Source organism: Piliocolobus tephrosceles, chromosome 12 (genome assembly GCF_002776525.5).
Source record: "Piliocolobus tephrosceles isolate RC106 chromosome 12, ASM277652v3, whole genome shotgun sequence".
Taxonomy (NCBI): domain Eukaryota; kingdom Metazoa; phylum Chordata; class Mammalia; order Primates; family Cercopithecidae; genus Piliocolobus; species Piliocolobus tephrosceles.
In genome coordinates this window covers 48,419,434-48,439,108 of record NC_045445.1, presented here as the reverse complement: position 1 = coordinate 48,439,108, position 19,675 = coordinate 48,419,434, and the positions used below count along the sequence as shown (strand labels likewise).

General features: G+C 38.8%; 1 protein-coding gene across 1 annotated transcript in view; it reads left to right on the top strand.

The window, feature by feature from the left end:
• Positions 1-19,675, top strand: part of IL1RAPL2 (interleukin 1 receptor accessory protein like 2) — a 1,300,423-nt gene that overhangs the window by 1,231,735 nt on the left and 49,013 nt on the right. Inside the window, exon 7 of the mRNA XM_031936643.1 lies at positions 18,301-18,430. Within this exon, the coding sequence (XP_031792503.1) occupies positions 18,301-18,430 (130 nt within the window). The remainder of the gene's footprint in view (positions 1-18,300; positions 18,431-19,675) is intronic.

The following is a 19,675-nucleotide window of genomic DNA, read 5'->3' as shown; positions in this document are numbered from 1 at the left end:
ACCTCTAGTGAAATATCTGTATAGTTATTATCTCAAGCTCCAGGGCCTCTTATCCAGTCTTAATGTCCATAGGTATTTGTGTTATACAAAATATAATTAGCAAGACCTCCACAAATATGACAAGTTATCATCTAAGAATAAAAACCCCAAGTCAGATTTCTTCTTATTACTACTCATATATTTTATTCTTAAACTTTGGCTGACAAAGGACAGCTGCATTCTGGGGATTCTGGGATGTCAAGGGCAACACTTCCAAAAATGCCCTTGCAAGGAACTAGAAGTAAATCATGGCATTCTTTATGAACTGGGTGTATTTGACTGCAGAAAAAAATGTTTTGCAGGCCTCTTGTTGCCCCTGGCATTCCTGTTGTGAATAATTGGTTGGTGCACTCCCCTGTTCTCTTTCTTCTCCAGAAAAAGGAAGCATTTTCCTTACGACCATACTGGGTAGATGCAAGGCACAAAGAACACACTGTGTTCGTCATGGGGAAAATTAAAGTCGACTTAAGGGTATGTCCTGCCCTCATACAAGGCCAGCCAGAAAATTTGCAGTATGGTCAATGACTGTTTATTCCCAACATGAGGTTAAATAGGAACTTTAACTGCCTTTCAAGAGCTAGCTCCCCTTGCAATAAAAATAACAACCCCTCATATTGGCACAGTGCTTTAAAATTTACAAAGCACTTTTATTCATAAAATTTTACTTCATCCTCTGACCACCTTTAGGAAGTAGGCATTATTAGTCCCATTTCAGTGATGAAAAGTATGAGGCTTGGTGGGGTGAAATGACATGTGTAAGGTTAAACACATTTAGTAAATGGTGGAGTTAGAAGTCTTTGGACTCCAAACTTAGTATACATTTTCTCACAGATGCTTCAGAGTCTAACAATCAGACTTGGACAAAATAATATATAAGATTTTCAAAAATAAAAACAGTCTACATTCACATTTCTATGAGCCTTGAAAAGAGAAAAGATGATCTGGTTGTAAGGATCAAAGAAGGTTTTTATGGAGCAGGTTATATACTTCAGTCTTTAACAAATAAGAAAAATGTAGACAGATGAGGAAGACCATTTCAAGCTAAGCAAAATCAGGGCAATGGGAAAGTATAGCACATCTACAAAAAATAGAAAGCACTTCAATCAATTTTTCTAAGTGTGGGAAGATTGTAGGAAATAATTCTGGAAAAGAAAGTTAAGATCAATCAAAAGAAAATCCTCTAATTCTAGAATAAGTTTTCTCAATCTCAGCACTATTGACATTTGGGACTAGATTATTCTTTGCTGTGGGGGATGTCCTATGCACTGTAAGATGGTTAGAAGAATACCTGGCCTATACCACCAGATGCTCATAACACCCCATCCCTCAGTTTTGAGAAGTCACTACATCCCAGATATTACCAAATGCTCCCTCAAGGGCACAATTTCCCCCTACTGAGAGCCATTTACATTGGTAGATTATGAAGACCATTTCATATTTTGAAGCAAAGTTGTGTAATGAATACACCTATGCTTAGGGAAAACAAATATGGCAAAAGTCTACAAAAAAAAAAAAAAAAAAAAAAAACTGGAAAAGGGAAGAGGTTGAAAGCCAAGAAAAAGTCCCTCAGGAAGATGTGACAGGGGTCTCAAAATGTAAGGGCCACAGATAGCTGCTATATTGGAAAAAGCATTAAACTTAGAGGCAGGCATTTGCACTACATTGCAAGCTCTGCCAACAGTCAGTGTGTGTTCTTGGACAAGTCATTTACAACTGTGCCCTCTATTTCTCATCTAGAGTGAGAAGATGAGAGGATGAGATGATGATCTCAAAGTTCCCTTCTCACTGCATTAGAGAAAGATAGGCAATGCTGTATCTAACTTTATCTGTATCCATTCTTCTCCATATGTCTTTTGAAAGAATCTTGGTGGGTATCAAATGTGTGTTTGATTTCTCTATGTAAAGATAAATAGCATAACCTCACTGCCTCAGATTAAGTTGGATGAAAGGACAAGTCAGAAATAGTGAAAAATATGAATTATGAAATGCATTTTGAAGACATGTAGTTATATTACTTTCAAGTACATGAAGTACTTAGAACATAGATGTTGGAGTATTGCTTATGCGAGGTCTCTTGGAAGCTAGTTTAGTTCATTAATTTAGCATGTACTGAAAGCACACAATGTGCAAAACACTGTGCTAGGCTTTGCAGAGGTTTGCTGTTATGTGACCTGCCAAAGAGCTTACAGTATAGTAAGGGATGTTAGCAATATACACAACAATAATACAAAGCAGAATGTTGTACCTTCCAACAAATTGTATGTGCAGGTCTTATATACAACAACAGGCTGATTTTTAGATTGCTTAGTCATGTAGAATACAGCTTAAATCCAGGTTTTAAAATAATCGAATATATATTTAAAACACATACACAACATTTTCACTGAGTTGCTAAAATATTTGAGTAAGAAAAAATACAAGCTAAACAATTATCCATCAACTCAATTAAAATATCTGCATAATATATAACTTAATTGTAATGGTACCATACATAGGCTAACCTCATCTGCCAGTGGAGCCTTAACAAGTAGACAAGAATGGTTGGCATCAAGCAAATTGCTTCTATTTTAATGGTTTTTTTAAAGAACTTGTAATAATTCTCCTTTTTAAAGTATGTAAAACATTAAATATACTTTAAAAAATCTTGTCTATGCTATTTGGTCCCTTGCTTTGGGAATCTTTGTTCTAAAGAAGCAGCAATTTTCTCTTAATTTTTATTTTTAGTTCTGGGGTACATGTGCAGGATGTGCAGGTTTGTTACATAGGTAAACATGTGCCATTGTGGTTTGCTGCACCTATCAACCCATCACCTAGGTATTAAGCCCAGAATGCATTAGCTATTTTTCCTAATGTTCTCTCTCCCACCACCCCACCCACCGACAGGAGAAGCAACAATTTTAATATTAAAGTTTTACTATATACCATGTAATCAAGTGCAAATTCTGTAAGAACATTTTTCATGTTGAGCTGTTTTCTATGGTGTTTCTTCTTGTTCTCTCTTCAGGTGATCAGCAGAGCCAAATACATATTAAATGTACAACTTTGGTCAACAGATTATATTTGAGATAATTTTTGATTTACCTACTACATACTCATGTGCACACATACACTATGTAAGAGGGCTGGGGTAAAGACTGATGTAACTAATTCAGGGAGAAAATGCCATATCATTCAGGGTGGGGTGGGGTCAAATAATAAATAGATAGATGACAGATGAATAGATAGAGGGTATAGATAGATAGAAAATAAAATATCTATGCTAGTATATGTGTGTGTGTGTGTGTGTGTGTGTGTGTGTGTGTGTGTACCTGTATATGTAGGCCGAAGAGAAAAAAAATACAGAAAAATGGCAGCTATTCAGGAATTTGTTGTACAGTTTGTACAGAAAACTGAACTATGAGTGTCTTTTTAACTTGAGAGCTTCAGGGGAAAGAGGCTGTTTTTAATCAGATTTTTGACTACAGAAGTAAATAAAAGACAATGTGAGAAATGGACCAAAGTGGAAGAATATTGAGGTCCCTGTTGGTTCCAGGCAAGTAGAGAGGTGGGTGTAACAGAACAATTGACTTTGAGATATTTTCCCCAGCTATGTCACTCCTGATCTATTTCTTTTACAACCTTCACACTGTGGGAAATATGGAACAGTATAAGGCACAGCCCTGGCCCTAGGAAGTTTATGAAAAGTTCAGAAGACTGAAGAAAAACAAGTGATAAGAAAACTACCAATCTAAGAAATGCTATGAAACTATCTTTGATAAATTAGTGACACTGCAATCTTTGAAGGCAGAAACTGACATATTTAACATATCCCCAAACACCTAGGAAAGGATCTTGCCCATGGTAGATACTTGTTATATGTTTGTTGAAATGAAGTGACATGCTTATGGAACAAAATATAAAAGCTTAGAAATACAAAATAGAGAGATCACTGTTTTCAGAAGCCTATATGCAAGATACTTATGAAGTAATTAATAGTGTGACTGGAAGATTGTAGGGTGTTATTTAATTTTATAGCGTTTAGTATTTTCATATTTAAAAAATTATACCTTTATAGAAGCTTATAAAGGAAAAAGCAGAGAACAACTTATTGAAGATAGAACTAGATCCAGAGGAGAGGAAGAGTAGGGATGACTGAGGAAACAGGATAGTTCCCTGTGAATTTGGAAGATAATTTTGAAGGAGAGAGAGAAAGGATTGTTAAGCAACTGCTTTGAGGACTTTGAGTCAGTAGATGAGTAGTGAGGAATTTTAGAAAGCTCCGCTGTGTTAAGCAATTCCTATTGCTTAACAATTGTCCCACTATTTGAGAAACTGCTAAAGATGCACATTGATTTTCCAAGAAAAAAAAATGCACATTACGTGGTAAAGAATGGAGAACTTCTTTATTAGCTTTATCCCATACTGGCAAATGATTGGGCATTATTTGATGAGACTTGCCAGTTGTTTTACCAAGGAAGGAACAAAGAGTAGTAGAAAGTTACAGTGAGGAAGGGTTGTGTAAGCTAGCAAGACTGAGTGACTAGAGTATAGGGCAGTCAAGGACACTCATAGGAAAGGCAAGAATAATGGTGGAGTTAGGAATCCATTCCCAGAAGGATGGCTGGCTCAGTTTTACAGGAGTAGTAATGTAAAGACCCAGAGGTGGAGAGTACATGGCTCAAGCAATGGGGATAAAGCCCTGGAGGATACAAGAAACCTCACCAGCTGCATCCATGTCTCTACAAAGGATGCAAACTCATCCTTTTTTATGGCTGCATAGTATTCCATGGTGTATATGTGCCACATTTTCTTAATCCAGTCTGTCACTGATGGACATTTGGGTTGATTCCAAGTCTTTGCTATTGTGAATAGTGCCGCAATAAACATACGTGTGCATGTGTCTTTAGCAAATTATCACAAGAAGAGAAAACCAAACACCGCATGTTCTCACTCATAGGTGGGAACTGAACAATGAGCTCACTTGGACTCGGGAAGGGGAACCTCACACACTGGGGCCTATCATGGGGAGGGGGGAGGGGGGAGGGATTGCATTGGGGAGTTATACCTGATATAAATGATGAATTGATGGGTGCTGACGAGTTGATGGGTGCAGCACACCAACATGGCACATGTATACATATGTAACCTGCACGTTATGCACATGTACCCTAGAACTTAAAGTATAATAAAAAAAAAAAAAAAGAAAAAATAAAAAAAAAAAAAAAAAAAAAAAAGAAACCCCACCAACTTTGTGAATTACATTCAAGCCATTCCTGCATAAGACTCAGAAGCTGGCTTCTGACTTTTCTTGTGCACAATGATGGGTCTTTACTTTTTTAAATTATCGTGCCCTTCCGCAGAGGCAGCATATCATAATAAAGAGATGACTTCTTTATTATGATATTGCTAACTACAATAATTAGCTTCAATGTCCTTTATTTTCTGTCATTTATGTAACTTTCTATCTTCAAATAACAGAACAAAAATATTCGAACTTATTAAATGGCATATAACTGCTACACTCTCCCATAGTGGATACATTGAACTCATTTCCTTCTCTCTTCAGGATCTTATGGGCATGGAGAAAGAAAGATTACATACAATTCGAGATAAAATCTAAATTTCAAGCAAAAAGAGATGGTGACAATCGTAGATTGGTATTACCTGACCACAGCACTCTGGCTGATTTCCACAGGCATATAAACATTGAGGTTCCTTTCTCCCATCTTGTTGTTGAGTCTGCCTTGCAAGAATTTTTGAAAAGGCAACTCAGATTAGTTTGGCTCCTCTTCCCTTTCCTTTCTCCCTCCTCCCTCTTTAAAAGAGTTAGCAAATGAAGGGGATAACTTGAAATTCAAGGCAATTATTTATTATTTGTACCCTGGTTCATTCCAAAATGGACTGGTGAAGACTGGCAAAGATACATTTAATGCTGCAAGAGAAAACCAATTTAAAAATAAGAAAAATTAGGAAACTTGAACTAAGCTTTTGAGAATCAAACAAGTACTACTGAGCACAATCATGTGCCTTGCAGCACGCTAGTTGCTCTAAGGAAATGAAAGTGAAATATAAGATATGGTTTCCATCCTTAAGGACTGTAATATTTATTTGGGAAGAGGAGGCAACACCTGTGAAATGCAGTATGGAAGAGTGGTTAAGATCTTTGACTCTAGAGTCTAGCTGTCTGGTTTTAAATCTCTCCCACTAACAATGTTTGTGGCTTCAAACAAGTTAACTTCTTTCTACTTTTCTTTGCTCACTTGTAAACTGAGAACAATAATACCTTACTCCCTGGGTTTCTGTGATGATTAATTTGGTCAGAATATATTAAGTACTTAGCTTATTTTGTTGTAATAATTATATAAAACAGAGCACAGCTAAACTTTTAACTTCCTATGACATATATAAAAATGGGATTCAGAGAAAGCAGAGTGTGCATTAAGGAAGTCAGGGATGGCTTCATGGTATAGGTGGCACTTGAGCTATATTTTGATGGATGAGGCTTTAAGTGAACACAAGTGGAGGGTAAAGGCATGCGAATCATGTAGGCTACAAAATAGAATATAATGAACAGCAAGACCAGAGGGATTTGTTGTCAAAGGAAATTAATAGTCTAAAAGAACCCTTATAATACTTCAGAAAATCAATACTGTGACATGAATCTGATCAGTAATATGTAGACAGCTTTGGGTTTCATTTTCTCAACTAGGCGTTAAAACCTTGATATTTCCATTTTCTAAAGGATTAAAGGATCCTTGTGGGATTATTTTGAACATCATTTCTGGAGCCATGGTGTGCAGACAGCCAACAAGACTTATCAAAGTGAATGGGACCTACATTAAAACCACAGACACATATTTGTTTATTTTTTGAAGATATTTTTAAAAACTTTCCACAGCTGTGTTTTAAATCTCACTATAATGTCCAGAAAACACATCAGTATTTTCTTCAGTCACCATATAATACCTGGATCAATCTTCAGGTATACAGTAAGAATTGCCATGTTTATGTTGATTCATTTTTTTTCCAAACTTGTACAGCAGGATTTAACTAGCAAGTCATTCCTAGTACCAAAAGTTGTGATCTTATTAGTAAGGGATTCATAAGTACTTTTGATGATACAGAAGTTGAGAAAGTGAGAAAGATTTCTGTTTCCAATCAGATGTTCTCAAATGACAAAGGTGACCTCTTTTTTTCAGGAAGTAATGGTTACTGTGTGTTCTAGTTTTACTACTCTCTTGTCTAGCTGCTAGAATAGCCCTAACTTTGTAAGCTTTAACACTTAATTCCATGTAGTGTAGAGCCAAGTAAATAACTTTTGAAACAAATGAAAATCACAACTTTAAATATGAATTTAATATGGACTTAAACCATTTTGCAATTGATATGATCGTATAGGTTGGCTACTCTACAAACCTAGATTTCTAAATCAATGTGCGAATTTTTAGGTTTTTTCCTTCACCTAACACAATATAAAGAATCATGTGTATTTAATTTTGAACTACTAATTCATTCCAAATGAGTTATTTTGCAACTATATGCACATTTGAATACACACATACAGCATATTTGCTTGCTTCAACTCTCCTGACATCTCAATTTGCTGAGTATAATTTGGACTTGCTAGTATAGTGAGTTAATATTCCAAGGATTTTGTCTTTTCCACAGGGAGCTTTTAAGAATTCCTTTGTCAAGCTGAGATATGAAAAACACTGGGTCAAAGAAAGCAGGATCATAAGCCAAGATCAGCAGAGCCAACAGAAGCAGCCAGGGTCAGGTTAGGTGGAGAGAACCTAGGGTTCAAGGCAAGGTAGGGTTCATAGGCAGGAAACCCACTGTGAAGTAAACAGAGAGGTTAAGGGATACACAGGAACTGGGATTCCAGGCACAGAAAGCAAGCTGATTCAGGCCAAAAACCAAATGGCCAAGGGACTTTGACGCTAAAGTTAAAAGCTGCCTGAGGCACAGAGACTTACATGCTTTGTATTTTGCAGAAGAAACTAATGACTGGCACCTTGAGAGCTAGGACTAAAAGTGACACAGTTCATCCCACTTGGAAAATTCTAACACTCTAGGCCAGCTACAAAATATGAGAATATCAGATCTGAAAGACTCCTTAAAGATTCTCTCAGTTGACCCTGTAATTTTTATAAGAAGAAACTGTGGCTTATTAGAGGAATGGACTTGTCAAAAAAAATCAAAGCATATAAGAAAAACTATAAGAAAAACTATTAATGGGTCTCTTAGTCTATTTTCTACTGCTATTAACAGAATACAACAGAGTGGGCAATAAAGAAAATGATTTATTTGGCTCACAGTTCTGGAGACTGAGAAATCTGTGATGGCACCTGTCTTAATTTAATTTAATTTAGGAGAGCTAAATAATTAAACATGAGGCCAAAGTACATAAGAAAGTGGCAGCCTTTTATTGCAAATATGCACACATTCTCGGGCGAGGTTCTCTGGTCCTCAGGTATGGGGCCAGGGAAGTCACGCCAGCCTCTGCCGGCGGTGGACTTTTATGCATTGGTACTGGAAGGGGGAGGGCAGTGGGCGGGATAAGGGCGTGATAGGGGCGTCTCCATAGGCGTGGCCGGGTAAGTTTCCATCTCTTCAGATTGAGGTCACCTGGCGCATGCTCGGTTGTCCTGCACTTTCCCGGGTGCGGGAAAGTTGGTGATGAAGAACCCGGAAGCAATCGGGACTGTTCCATCTTGTTCACCTTCCTCCATTTTGTCCCTTTTCCCTCACCCAAACAGTCCAACCTCTTATTGATTATAAGAAATTGTGGCGCTGTTGCCTGTCTGGCTGCTTCCTGCTGTTAAGGGGCATAGTTAGGGTCTGAGGTTGGCAGTTGGATGTAGGGATGCAAGAGCATTTGGTTGAAGGTGACTCAGGTGATTTCTTGGACCCTGGCTCAGAGAAATTTTATTAGAATGGGAGCAAGACATAATATAAGACAGAGGATTAGTATGGGAATTAGGAATGGAAGCATCTGCTGTACTACAGGCAGCAGCCATACCGGTGGTCCGGGGGTTAAGGGGGCATTAAATTGTTGAAGCTCCTTTTTGATTTTGTTTAATGGTTTTGGACGTTGGTGTCAACCAGGCCTGATTCATTTATATAGTAGCAACACTCCTCTCCTAGGAAGAGGCATGTTCTTCCTTTCTCAGCTGTAAGAAGATCTAATGCCCGCCTATTTTGTGTTGCTACCTGGGCTACTGAGGAGATTTGATGTTGTAAAGAGGCTAGGCTTTCAGCTGAAGCCTCTATGGCTGCTTGGACCTGAGTGGAGAGGGTCTGTGTGGATTGAATCGAATGGGTGAGGGCCCCTGTTCCAAGTCCTGAGGCTACTAGGGACGATGCTAGGGAAACCCCGATAACTAAGGGAAGAAAAATGGCCCGTTTTTGAATTCTATTGCTGGAAGTGGTAAGCTGTGAAGCTAGCTCGGACAATTCTGCTTCGTCATATAGGATTAAACTAGGCACTAAAGACACTGGAACGCAAAGGGATTGGGTGATGGAGGTGGGGTTAAGAGTTTTAGATAAAGTTTGGTTACACCAGAAGTAGCCACCAATGGGGCCCATCTGGGTTCCCGTGGGAGCTTGGGTGTGATTACACCATGAAGAGTTGGGAGTAGAGTAGCAAAAAGGAAGGGTTTGACTCTGTGGATTATGGTATAATGGGACCTGAGGCAAGGATGTTGCTTGAGAGGAGCTGGTATAGTCGGGGATGATATTGAAAGCGGCTGGTAGAGGGACTGCCACTAAGGGAGCTTTTCCGAGTGCAATGCAAAGGAAGCAGTGGGAGAGGTTTCTTACTCCAGCAGCCTGGGTTAAGTCCCTGGTGAATAAGTGTTAGCCATGAGAAATGGTCCTCATTGTTAGGGGGGTTTGGGGGGCTTAACAACTTCTGTATTTTTTGTTTATGAGATTTTATGGCTGAGGTTAAATTTCATAGGGTCTGTACACCCTTAGGGAGATGTACTTGCTGAACGTATATTCTCTTTACCTGGATGATTGCAGTGGGATATGAGGAAGAAGATGATGCATATAGTCCACCTTTTACTCCCTGGGCCCACCGAGGTTCCCAGGGATCATTAATAATAAGACTGTATGTTCCTGGCAAAGGGCTTTGAAACATATTCTTATGTTGGGATTGTGCATTGAAGTCATACAAAGGATGGATTTTGCAGTAATTGTATGGACACCCTAGGTTGGTTTCTTGCCAGTAGTTTTTACCATTATATTCTGTTTGGTCATATAAGAAACATATGGCCAGGAGGCCTCCAGTGATGGAACTTAGGGAAAAGTTTAAGGAGAGGGCAGATTGACAGCCCTGGGGGGCACATTCTGCAGTGCCCTGCATGACTGAGTGTACCTGGTTGTCTGTAGACCAGGTTTCAGTTATAGAAGATTTCCACACAAAGCTAGGATTAGTAGGAGTAACTAGGGGGATTAGAGTGAACCATAATAATGGTGGCGAAAGTGTAGAGAGTAAGTTCAACATTGCTGAAATCACAAAGGGCACCCTGCCAAGCTAGGTCTTCTATGAGAGTAAAAAGTCAGGAGACCCACTGGTTGGGGGATGGGTCAGGCAGGAGGATATCTATGGGGTTTGTGAGGGAAAAGTCAGTTAAGTTAAGATGAAGAATAGTGAGGAAATGGGAAAATTTGGTGTGAACATCTAGTGAGGGTCATCCTGTAATAGAAGGCATCACATATCAAGAACATGAGTGTGCAAGTCAGAGAGATGAAATCCAGCTGAATTCTTCCTTTTACTAGGAGTACACACACTATCTCTCTCTCTCTCAATAACGGTGCTAATCCTGTGAAAATGGCATTAATTGATTCATGACAGTAGAGCCCTCATGACCTAATCACCTCTTAAAGATCCTGCCTCTCAACACTGTTACATTGGCAATTGAATTTCAACATGAGCTTTAGAGGAGACATTCTGCTCTTGGTGCCTCAAAACTTATATCCTTCTCACAATGCAAAATACATTCCTTCCATACCAATAGCCCCAAAGTCTTAACTCATTACAACATAATCTCAAAAGTCTAAAGTCTGAAGTCTTATCTAAATCAGACATAGATGAGACTTAAGCTATGATGCATCCTGGGGCAAATTCCTCTATATGTGAACCTGTGAAACTGAAGAAGGTATCTGCTTCCAAAATAAATAGTGGGACAGGTATAAAATAGACATTCCCATACCAAAATGAATAACTGGTTTCAAGTAAGTCCAAAACCCAAAATGGAATACAACATTAAATCTTAAAGCTGGAGAATAATTTGCTTTGCCTCCCTGTCTCATATGCTGGGTACACTGGGGTATGTGGTTAGATGCCCAAACCCTGTGGCAGCCCTAACCCTGTGGCTTTGCTGGATTCAGTCTACTCAGCAATTCTCACAGATTGTAGTCTCATACCTGTAGCTTTCTGTGGCTGGTGTTATATGCTTGTGGCCCTACAGTTCTGGGGTCTCTGAGGTGACCCCACTCCTACAACCACACTAGGCATTCCCCCAGTGTGAACTGTCTGTGGTAGCTCTAGCCCTGTGGCTCGTTTTACCCTAGGGCCCAAGGCTATCAACAGCATCCATGCACACACAACTCTTGCATTTTGCAAGCCTGCGGACTTAATTCCACCAAGGCTTATAGATTTTATCTTCCATTTTGGCAAGTCTAGCTGCATCTGGGTCCTCTTGAGCCATGACTGGGTGGCTGAGGGGTGCTACACTGGGATTCAGGGAGAAGAGTTCTAAGGTGGCCCTGAGTAATGAACCTGTGTCAGTTCATTCTCACACTGCTATAAAGACACTACCTGAGACTGGGTTATTTATAATGGAAAGAGGTTTAATTGACTCACAGTTCTGCATGGCTGGGGAGGCCTCAGGAAACTAACCATTATGATAGAAGGTGAAGGGAAAGCAAGGCACGTCTTACATGTTGGCAGGAGATAGAGAGTGCACAGTGGAAACTGCCACTTTTAAAACCATCAGATCTCATGAAAACTCCCTCATTATCATGAGAATAACATGGGGAAAACTGCCCCCATGATCCAATCACCTCCCACCTGGTCCCTCCCTTTCAACATGTGGTGATGCCTTCCCAACAGTCCCCCAAAGTCTTAACTCATTCCAGCATTAACTCAAAAGTTCAAGTCCAAAGTCTCATCTGAGACAAGTCAACTCTGTTCCACCTATGAGCCTGTAAAATCAAAAGCAAGTTAGTTACTTCCAAGATACAATGGGGGTACAGGCATTGGGTAAATGTTTCCATTCCAAATGAGAGAAGTTGGCCAAAACAAAGAAGCCACAGGCCCCAGGCAAGTCTGAAACCTGGCCAGGCCATCATTAAATCTTAAAGCTCCAAAATCTCCTTTGACTCCATGTCTCATATCCAGAGCATGCTATTACAAGGGGTGGGCTCCCATGGCCTTGGGCAGCTCTGCCCCTGTGGATCTGCAAGGTACAGCCCCTGTCGCTGTTTGCATGGGCTGGTGTTGAGTGCTTGCAGCTTTTCAGGTTCATGATGCAAGATGCCAGTGGATCTACATTTCTGGGGTCTGGAGGATGGTGGTCCTCTTCTCACAGATCCACTAGGTAGTGGCCCAGTGGGGACTCTCTGTCCAGGTTCTGACCCCACAGTTTCCTTCCACATTGCCCTAGCAGAGGTTCTCCATGAGGGTTCCAATCCTACATCAGACTTCTGCCTGGACATCCAGGCATTTCCATACATCCTGTGAAATCTAGGTGGAGGGTCCCAAAGCTCAATTCTTGTATTCTGTGCTCTTGCAGGCCCAACACCATGTGGAAGCTGCCAAGGCTTGGGGCTTGCACACTCTGATGCATTTTAAAACCATCAGATCTCATGAGACATCCTTCACTATCATGAGAACATCATGGGGGAAACTGCCCCCATGATCCAATCATCCCCTACCAGGTGCATCTCTGAACACATGGCAATTACACTTTGTGATAATATTTGGGTGGAGACACAGTGAAACCATATCAGAGCCCATGGAGGATACCCCAGGCCTCTTACCTCAAACCATTCTGCCCTGCTAGAGTCCCTGAGCTTGTGATGGGAGAGGCTGTCTCAAAGATCTTCAAAATACCTTTGGGGTCTTTTGTCCCTTGTCTTGACGGATAGCACCTGGCTTGTTTCTATGCATATTAATTTCTTTAACAAATGGTTGCTTGGCCACACCTTTGATATTCTCTTCTAAAGATGCCTCTTCACTCTTTACCTTGCCAGCTTGCACATTTCCAAAATTTTTCTATTCTGCTTCCCTTTTAAGTATTAATTCCATCTTTAAGCCATCTCTTTGTTCTCACATGTCCCTATATACAATGAAAAGTAGCCATACAGTAGCCTGAATACCTTGCTGCTTTGATATTTCTTGTACCAGATGCCCTAGTTTATCACTTTAAAGCTCTGTATTCCATAAGCCCTGGACACAGACACAATTTCATCACCTTGTTTGCCACTTTATAACAAGGATGGCCTTTACTCCAGTTTTCAGTACCTTGTTTCTCATTTCTTTCTGATACCTCATCACAGTTGCCTTTACTGTCCATGTTCCTACCAGCATTCTGGTCATAACCCCTTAAGTAATCTCTAAGAAGATCAAAATTTCCCTAAAGCTCTTCTCTTCTCCTGAGCCCTTGCCAGAATTCTCTTTATGGTCTGTCCACATCAGTACAGGATTTTTCTAGCCTTTTCCTCCAAATTCCTTTAGCCTCTGCTCATTACCCAGTTCCAAAGCCACTCCCACATCTTCAGATATTTGTTATAGCAACAACCCCACTCTCAGTACCAATTTTTCTATCTTAGTCCATTTTCTGCTGCTGTAACAGAAGACCACAGATGGTGCAATTTGTAAGGAAAAGAGATTTATTTGGCTCTCAGTTCTAGATGCTGAGAAGTCCAAGAGCATCAGCACCTGTTGGCATTAGGTGAGGGTCATCCCATGGCAGAAGGCACACATATGAAACAGAGAGAGGAAATCCAACTCAATTCATCCTTTTCTCAGAAGCCCACTCTCACAAAAACTAACCCAGTTCCACAATAACATTACTCCATTCATAAGGGCAAAGCCCTCATGACCTAATTATCTTCCAAAGGTCTTACTTCTCAATGCTGTTACATTGTCAATTGGACTTCAATATGAGTTTTGGAGGGGACATTCAAACCGTAACAATTAAACATGCCTCATATACAAGTTATGACTTTACCCCTTAACTCTCATTCAAAAAGAAGTATACTGGATTGCATATGTGTAAGAGTGACATTAATATAATGATGACTTCAGCTCTCCTGTATTTTTTAAATAACTAATTCATAAACTGCATTATTAGCAACAATCTTCTTAAAATATGTCTTACAACTGAAAGTAACATGCTCCAGTGTTCCAAGTGTTCTGACACTGGCCTGCTAGACTGGAGCACGTGGTTCAGGGCATTCTCACAAATACAGATGAAAGATTTGTGCCCTAATTGTGAATTATCTTAAGGAAGAAATAAACCTCTTGAAAGGTGAAGCTACAAAGTTAAATACATAAAGCACAGCAGGAAGGTGATTGGTTTTCACATTGGCATCACAACTATCCATTCTTCTTTTTATCTTATTTTGAAAGGCCAAATCAAAATGTGGGCCCAGGGAAGAAAGGATACGTTAACAGTAACATTAATATAAACTCTATGTTTAACTCCTTGGTAAGACTGGTGAAATTAAAATTAACCTGATTACGTAAGACAAAGATACACAATTTATAGATTTTTGCGGTAGAATTTCAGGCACCTAATCAATAAGGTAGAATGAATTGATATGGTAAAGATCACCTCTTGTTCTAACTACAGAGAAATGCTGGTCAAAATAAGGCAAATAATTTACATGCTTAGCCCAACTGGAAAGTACGTAAGGGAAATTCTCAGGCCTTAGTGATAAATAGGGAGCTCAAAGTAAGAGAAAGGAGTATAAATTGAAATTGAAGATCTCCTGGAGATATCAAAACCAAATGTGGACATTCAGGGTATAAGGGCTTGAGTTCAGGATCTATGTGAAGTATGGAGTTAGAATAGATCCCAGCAAAAATCTGGAAAACTGAATGATTTATAAACCCTGAAATCTATGAAATGGGGCCTAGAAAACTATGCTTATTGATTCAGGAAAGTGTACAGAAAATTCACATTCAGTCCAGGGCCATATCTATGAATCCAATGAAACATTTAAGAGAAACTGGAACTCTAAACCTGTACCGAGCATGGGTGTGGACTCTAAATTCACATAACTCATAAATGGCACAAACCCCCAAGCAAAGAAATTGACAGAAAAACTGGTTCCAAACCAGTGAAACTTGTAGGGCCTTGGTAGAGGCAACCTTGGAACTTCTCTAAGGGAATTCCTCTATAACCCTCAGCATCTGGGACTACCACAGAAAACAATCCCTGCTGTAAATGAAAATACAGAAATGAAATTATAAACCTCATAAGAAAATTAACCACCTTGATGGTGCTTCCCTTGAAACAATGGAAAAAAAACTGCATACCAAGAAGTAGAGATAATAGGACAATTTAAAGGAGACTTTAAAAGAGGTTGAAAATTATTTAAAGAGAAAAACAGAATGGAAAAAAAAATGTTTGTCAAGAAAAGGGCAGTGATGGCTATCTGTGGCCTTTACAAAAATATGCAGCCCATTAAAGGGTGGGGAGCAGAGTTAGATGAAAGTATTGAAGATCAAATTGTTGCCTTTGAGAAATTTTTAGAAAATCCTGGTAGAAGAGGAGATTAAGATAAGTGGTGAAAATAAAAAAAGATTTTATCTTTTAACCCTCACCTACAATTTTTTCACATCAGATACTTTGGTCTGTTTCTTTTAAAGTGTTTCTAACAGCAATGGTATGGATTTGAAATGCAAATATAATCTGTTATCCAATTCATCAAAAGAAGTCACTCATATAACTGAAAAATGAGTGAAATTCTGATATTCGTCTATTGGTTTATTTCCACTTTTGTCATTAATATTCATGAACATATTGACTAATACACATATTGGAACTACACTTGTTTTTCATTTGCAAACATAGGTTCCACAAAAATCAGTGGAAGCACTCTGAGAATCAATTGAGTACATGGAATTTACCACAAAATATTGTGTTTTGTTATTATTTATGTATTTTATAAATGCTGTGACATTCTTTATATCCATAAAATTTGTAAACTTATGTATTTACATGCATACTATTTCTAGAAAGTCAGTTTTAAATATTTACCAATATACCACTGATGTATATCTTTATTATTTATAAGTAGGACTTATAAGATGTGGCTCCTACTCCTCTCCAATTCCCACTTCCTTCTTAAATCCCCCCCATCTACCCACCAGACACAGACACACAGAGGCACACAAACTCTACTACCATCACAACGTCATCACATTTTGATTTACCTCGCAATTTTGTTTGGAAAAGTTTTGGCTCTAAAACCCAATAAAACTCAATGATACATAGATGTTTGAACTCTTTCCCCAGAGACTCTCCTGAACACATTGATAATTTGAGTTTATTCATTTCAAGATGTGTCCAACAAGTACAGGGCTGTAAAATTTAAGACTGTTGAGATTTCTAGATTTTTAAGATCTCTGAGCAGGCTTCTCACAATGCAGATGTTCACAGAGCTCTCTGATAAGGGAAATTGGGGAATTATAGCACAATGAGAGCCAATCCACTGCATGTACGCCACTTTGCAAGAAGCTTCACTTACTTTATTACATAGCACTGAGGCAGCACCTCACAAAGTTCTCTTTATTTTGATAGTCTTCAACCTACTTTAGATGCAAACGTAAGTTGGCTATCTCTACTAACAGGTCACATAGTAACATAGGAATTACTCTGAAAATGCCTGGAGGCAAAACAGTACAGCAGCAAATAGATAAAATGTTAGATAAGAGTTTGTGCCTAAGCCAGATTTTAGAAATCCCTTGAAACATTATGTTTCAGGTTATTTGCCCAATAAATGCAGAGATCCCTTTCATGTCTTTTAGAAGAGGTGGTGCCCATCCCCTGGCACACATTGAGTCCCTGTATCTGGCATAAGAGCTGATCACTTTGGGACTCTCCTCAGAGTATTACATATGATGTTTGGATGGTTTTCCTGTTTTCAGCCATTGACAAGAGGCTTCAGGATATTTATTCAGCATTTGTAGAAACTAGACTGCTGAAACATCTGTCTCTTGTGTTTATTTAACAAGAATCTGTTTAATGGGAGAGTAAAAACATTCCTTCCAGGAGAAATTGCAGCAATAGTCAGTACCTATGTGTAGTGCCAAGAAATGAGCAGTCATTTTTTGACAGACCACCTCAAGGAGGCCCCATTTTACACAGTGCCTTCATTCTGACTTCTTGTTCTATCCAGGCTCCCAGCCACTTGGATGCTTCCCACTCACACTGAAGTGAATCTTCCCACTCAGTCACCAAACTCAAATACCACTCTTTTCTGCCAACCCCAGACAGACATACCCAGAAATAATGCATTACCAGCTATCTAGATATTAATGTTTCTTAATCCAGTCAATTTGATGTCTAAAAATAACCATAATAGTTTATATTACCTAATTTTTCTTAAAACATGTAAAAATCAGAATAAACAAATTTCCATGTAATCTTAATAACAGTGGAGAGTATATTATGATATGTCTTCTCACCAACCAAAAATTAATTTATACTTTTGATTAATGTTAGCTTCAAGGGTAAGTTCAAGTTAGCAGTGCTTAATATTCTCAAAAATAAAGAAAAAAGATAGTCTTTTCATTTGTTTTTTTCATATTATTTCATAAGAAGGAGGCAGTAAAAATAAACAGTTTCAAAACCTGAGTAACAAACAGTTTTGGAAACACAGGCAGACCCTGTGTGGTCCCAGCTACTTGGGAGGCTGAGGTGGGAGGATCACTTGAGCCAGGGAGGTCAAGGCTGCAGTGAGCTGTGGTTGCGCCACTGCACTCCAGCCTGGGTGACAGAGCCAGACCCCATCTCAAAAACAAACAAACAGAAAACCGAGTAACTTCATTTTCTCACTTTTGATTATACTTTGAATTTAAGATTTTTCTAGAAACTCTCATAACTATTTAAAATTTTTCTCAGGTACAATGATAAGATGACTAGAAAAATAGTTGAAAATTGGGTCACCTGAGTTTTCCTTTGGATCTTAAATGGTCGCTTCCTGTCTCCCACTGATAATCAAGAGTCATTTGCTCATTTCTTTTTCTCTCATTCTCAGGTAAGCCTCTGAACATTCCCTGCAAAGCATTCTTCGGATTCAGTGGAGAGTCTGGGCCAATGATCTACTGGATGAAAGGAGAAAAGTTTATTGAAGAACTGGCAGGTCACATTAGAGAAGGTGAAATAAGGTAGAGAGCTTGAATTGCTTATCTTTTTTTGCTGTCTTTGCAGTTATGTAATGAAACATCCTACAAGGGATTCTGCTCAGGATTTTAATTGCAACTCCAAATCATTCCATTCTCTAAAAGCTGATGTTATGGAGAAACCAAGGATGACTGCCTTAAGAAATGCCAATGTGCAAGCTTCTAACATAAGTAGATTTTTCTCCCATTTAAGATTATGTTACCAAGGTATAATGCCCCTCCAAAAGCTACCTAAGCAAATTTCTTTGAGTTTCTAAAGCTAAAACCACTGGTACTCCAATAGTCACAGCAAAGGTCCAGTCTTTGAAGGTGACTCCGCAGACCACTGTGCAAATTGTTCATTTTCTACCTGGGAACAGACAACTTCATATGTCATAAGTGTAAAGATGCAGTGGCAATGGTAAGCTGGTGCTCAGCCAAAATAACTGTTGACTCTTGTTGAATAGTGTTTATTTTTTCCCAATATCTAATACTTATCCTGAAAATACTGATCCTTCAATTTAGTAAATGTTTAGACCTCTTTTCACTCTCCTGTTACACAAATACCTCTCTGGTTTATAGATATCAATTCTATTGGTTTTCTAATTCTATTTAGTACTTTCTCATTTGTACAAGAAAGATATAAAAATATAGGTAACCTTTCCTGACTCACTTAGTTTATGAGGTTTCTCTTTGGTTTCAGAGATGATGATGTGTAGTGTATGTTCCTGATTCTGATAGGAATTGGGATTCTTCCCTCTTCACTCCCATTAAGAATCATGCAGTGGAAATTAATCTAAAATTTTAGTACAACTAATGTTAAAATTTATTCCTTCAGTTTTCTTATTGAATATGCAACAGCACAAATGAGACAAGTACACTTTGTATTATTTACTATGTTTAAATATTATTTATAATTACTCTCATGACAATTTCTCTCTATGTGTCTGCCCAATAACTCTTCTCTAGGGGTTCATAACTTTGAAGGTCTGTGAACCCCTTAAGAGTCTATGCAAAATATTGACTATAGTAGCATATCTCTAGGCAAAATACACATGAAAAGGTGTTTGACATGTTTAGTAATCAAGGAAATGCAAACCGAAACCACATGATACCACTTTATACTCACTAGGATGCACTAGGATGGCTATAATTTAAAAAGTCAGATTGTAGGCTGAGCACAGTGAATCAGGCCTATAATCCCAGCACTTTGGGAGGCCAAGGTGGGTGGATTGCTTGAGCCCAAGAGTT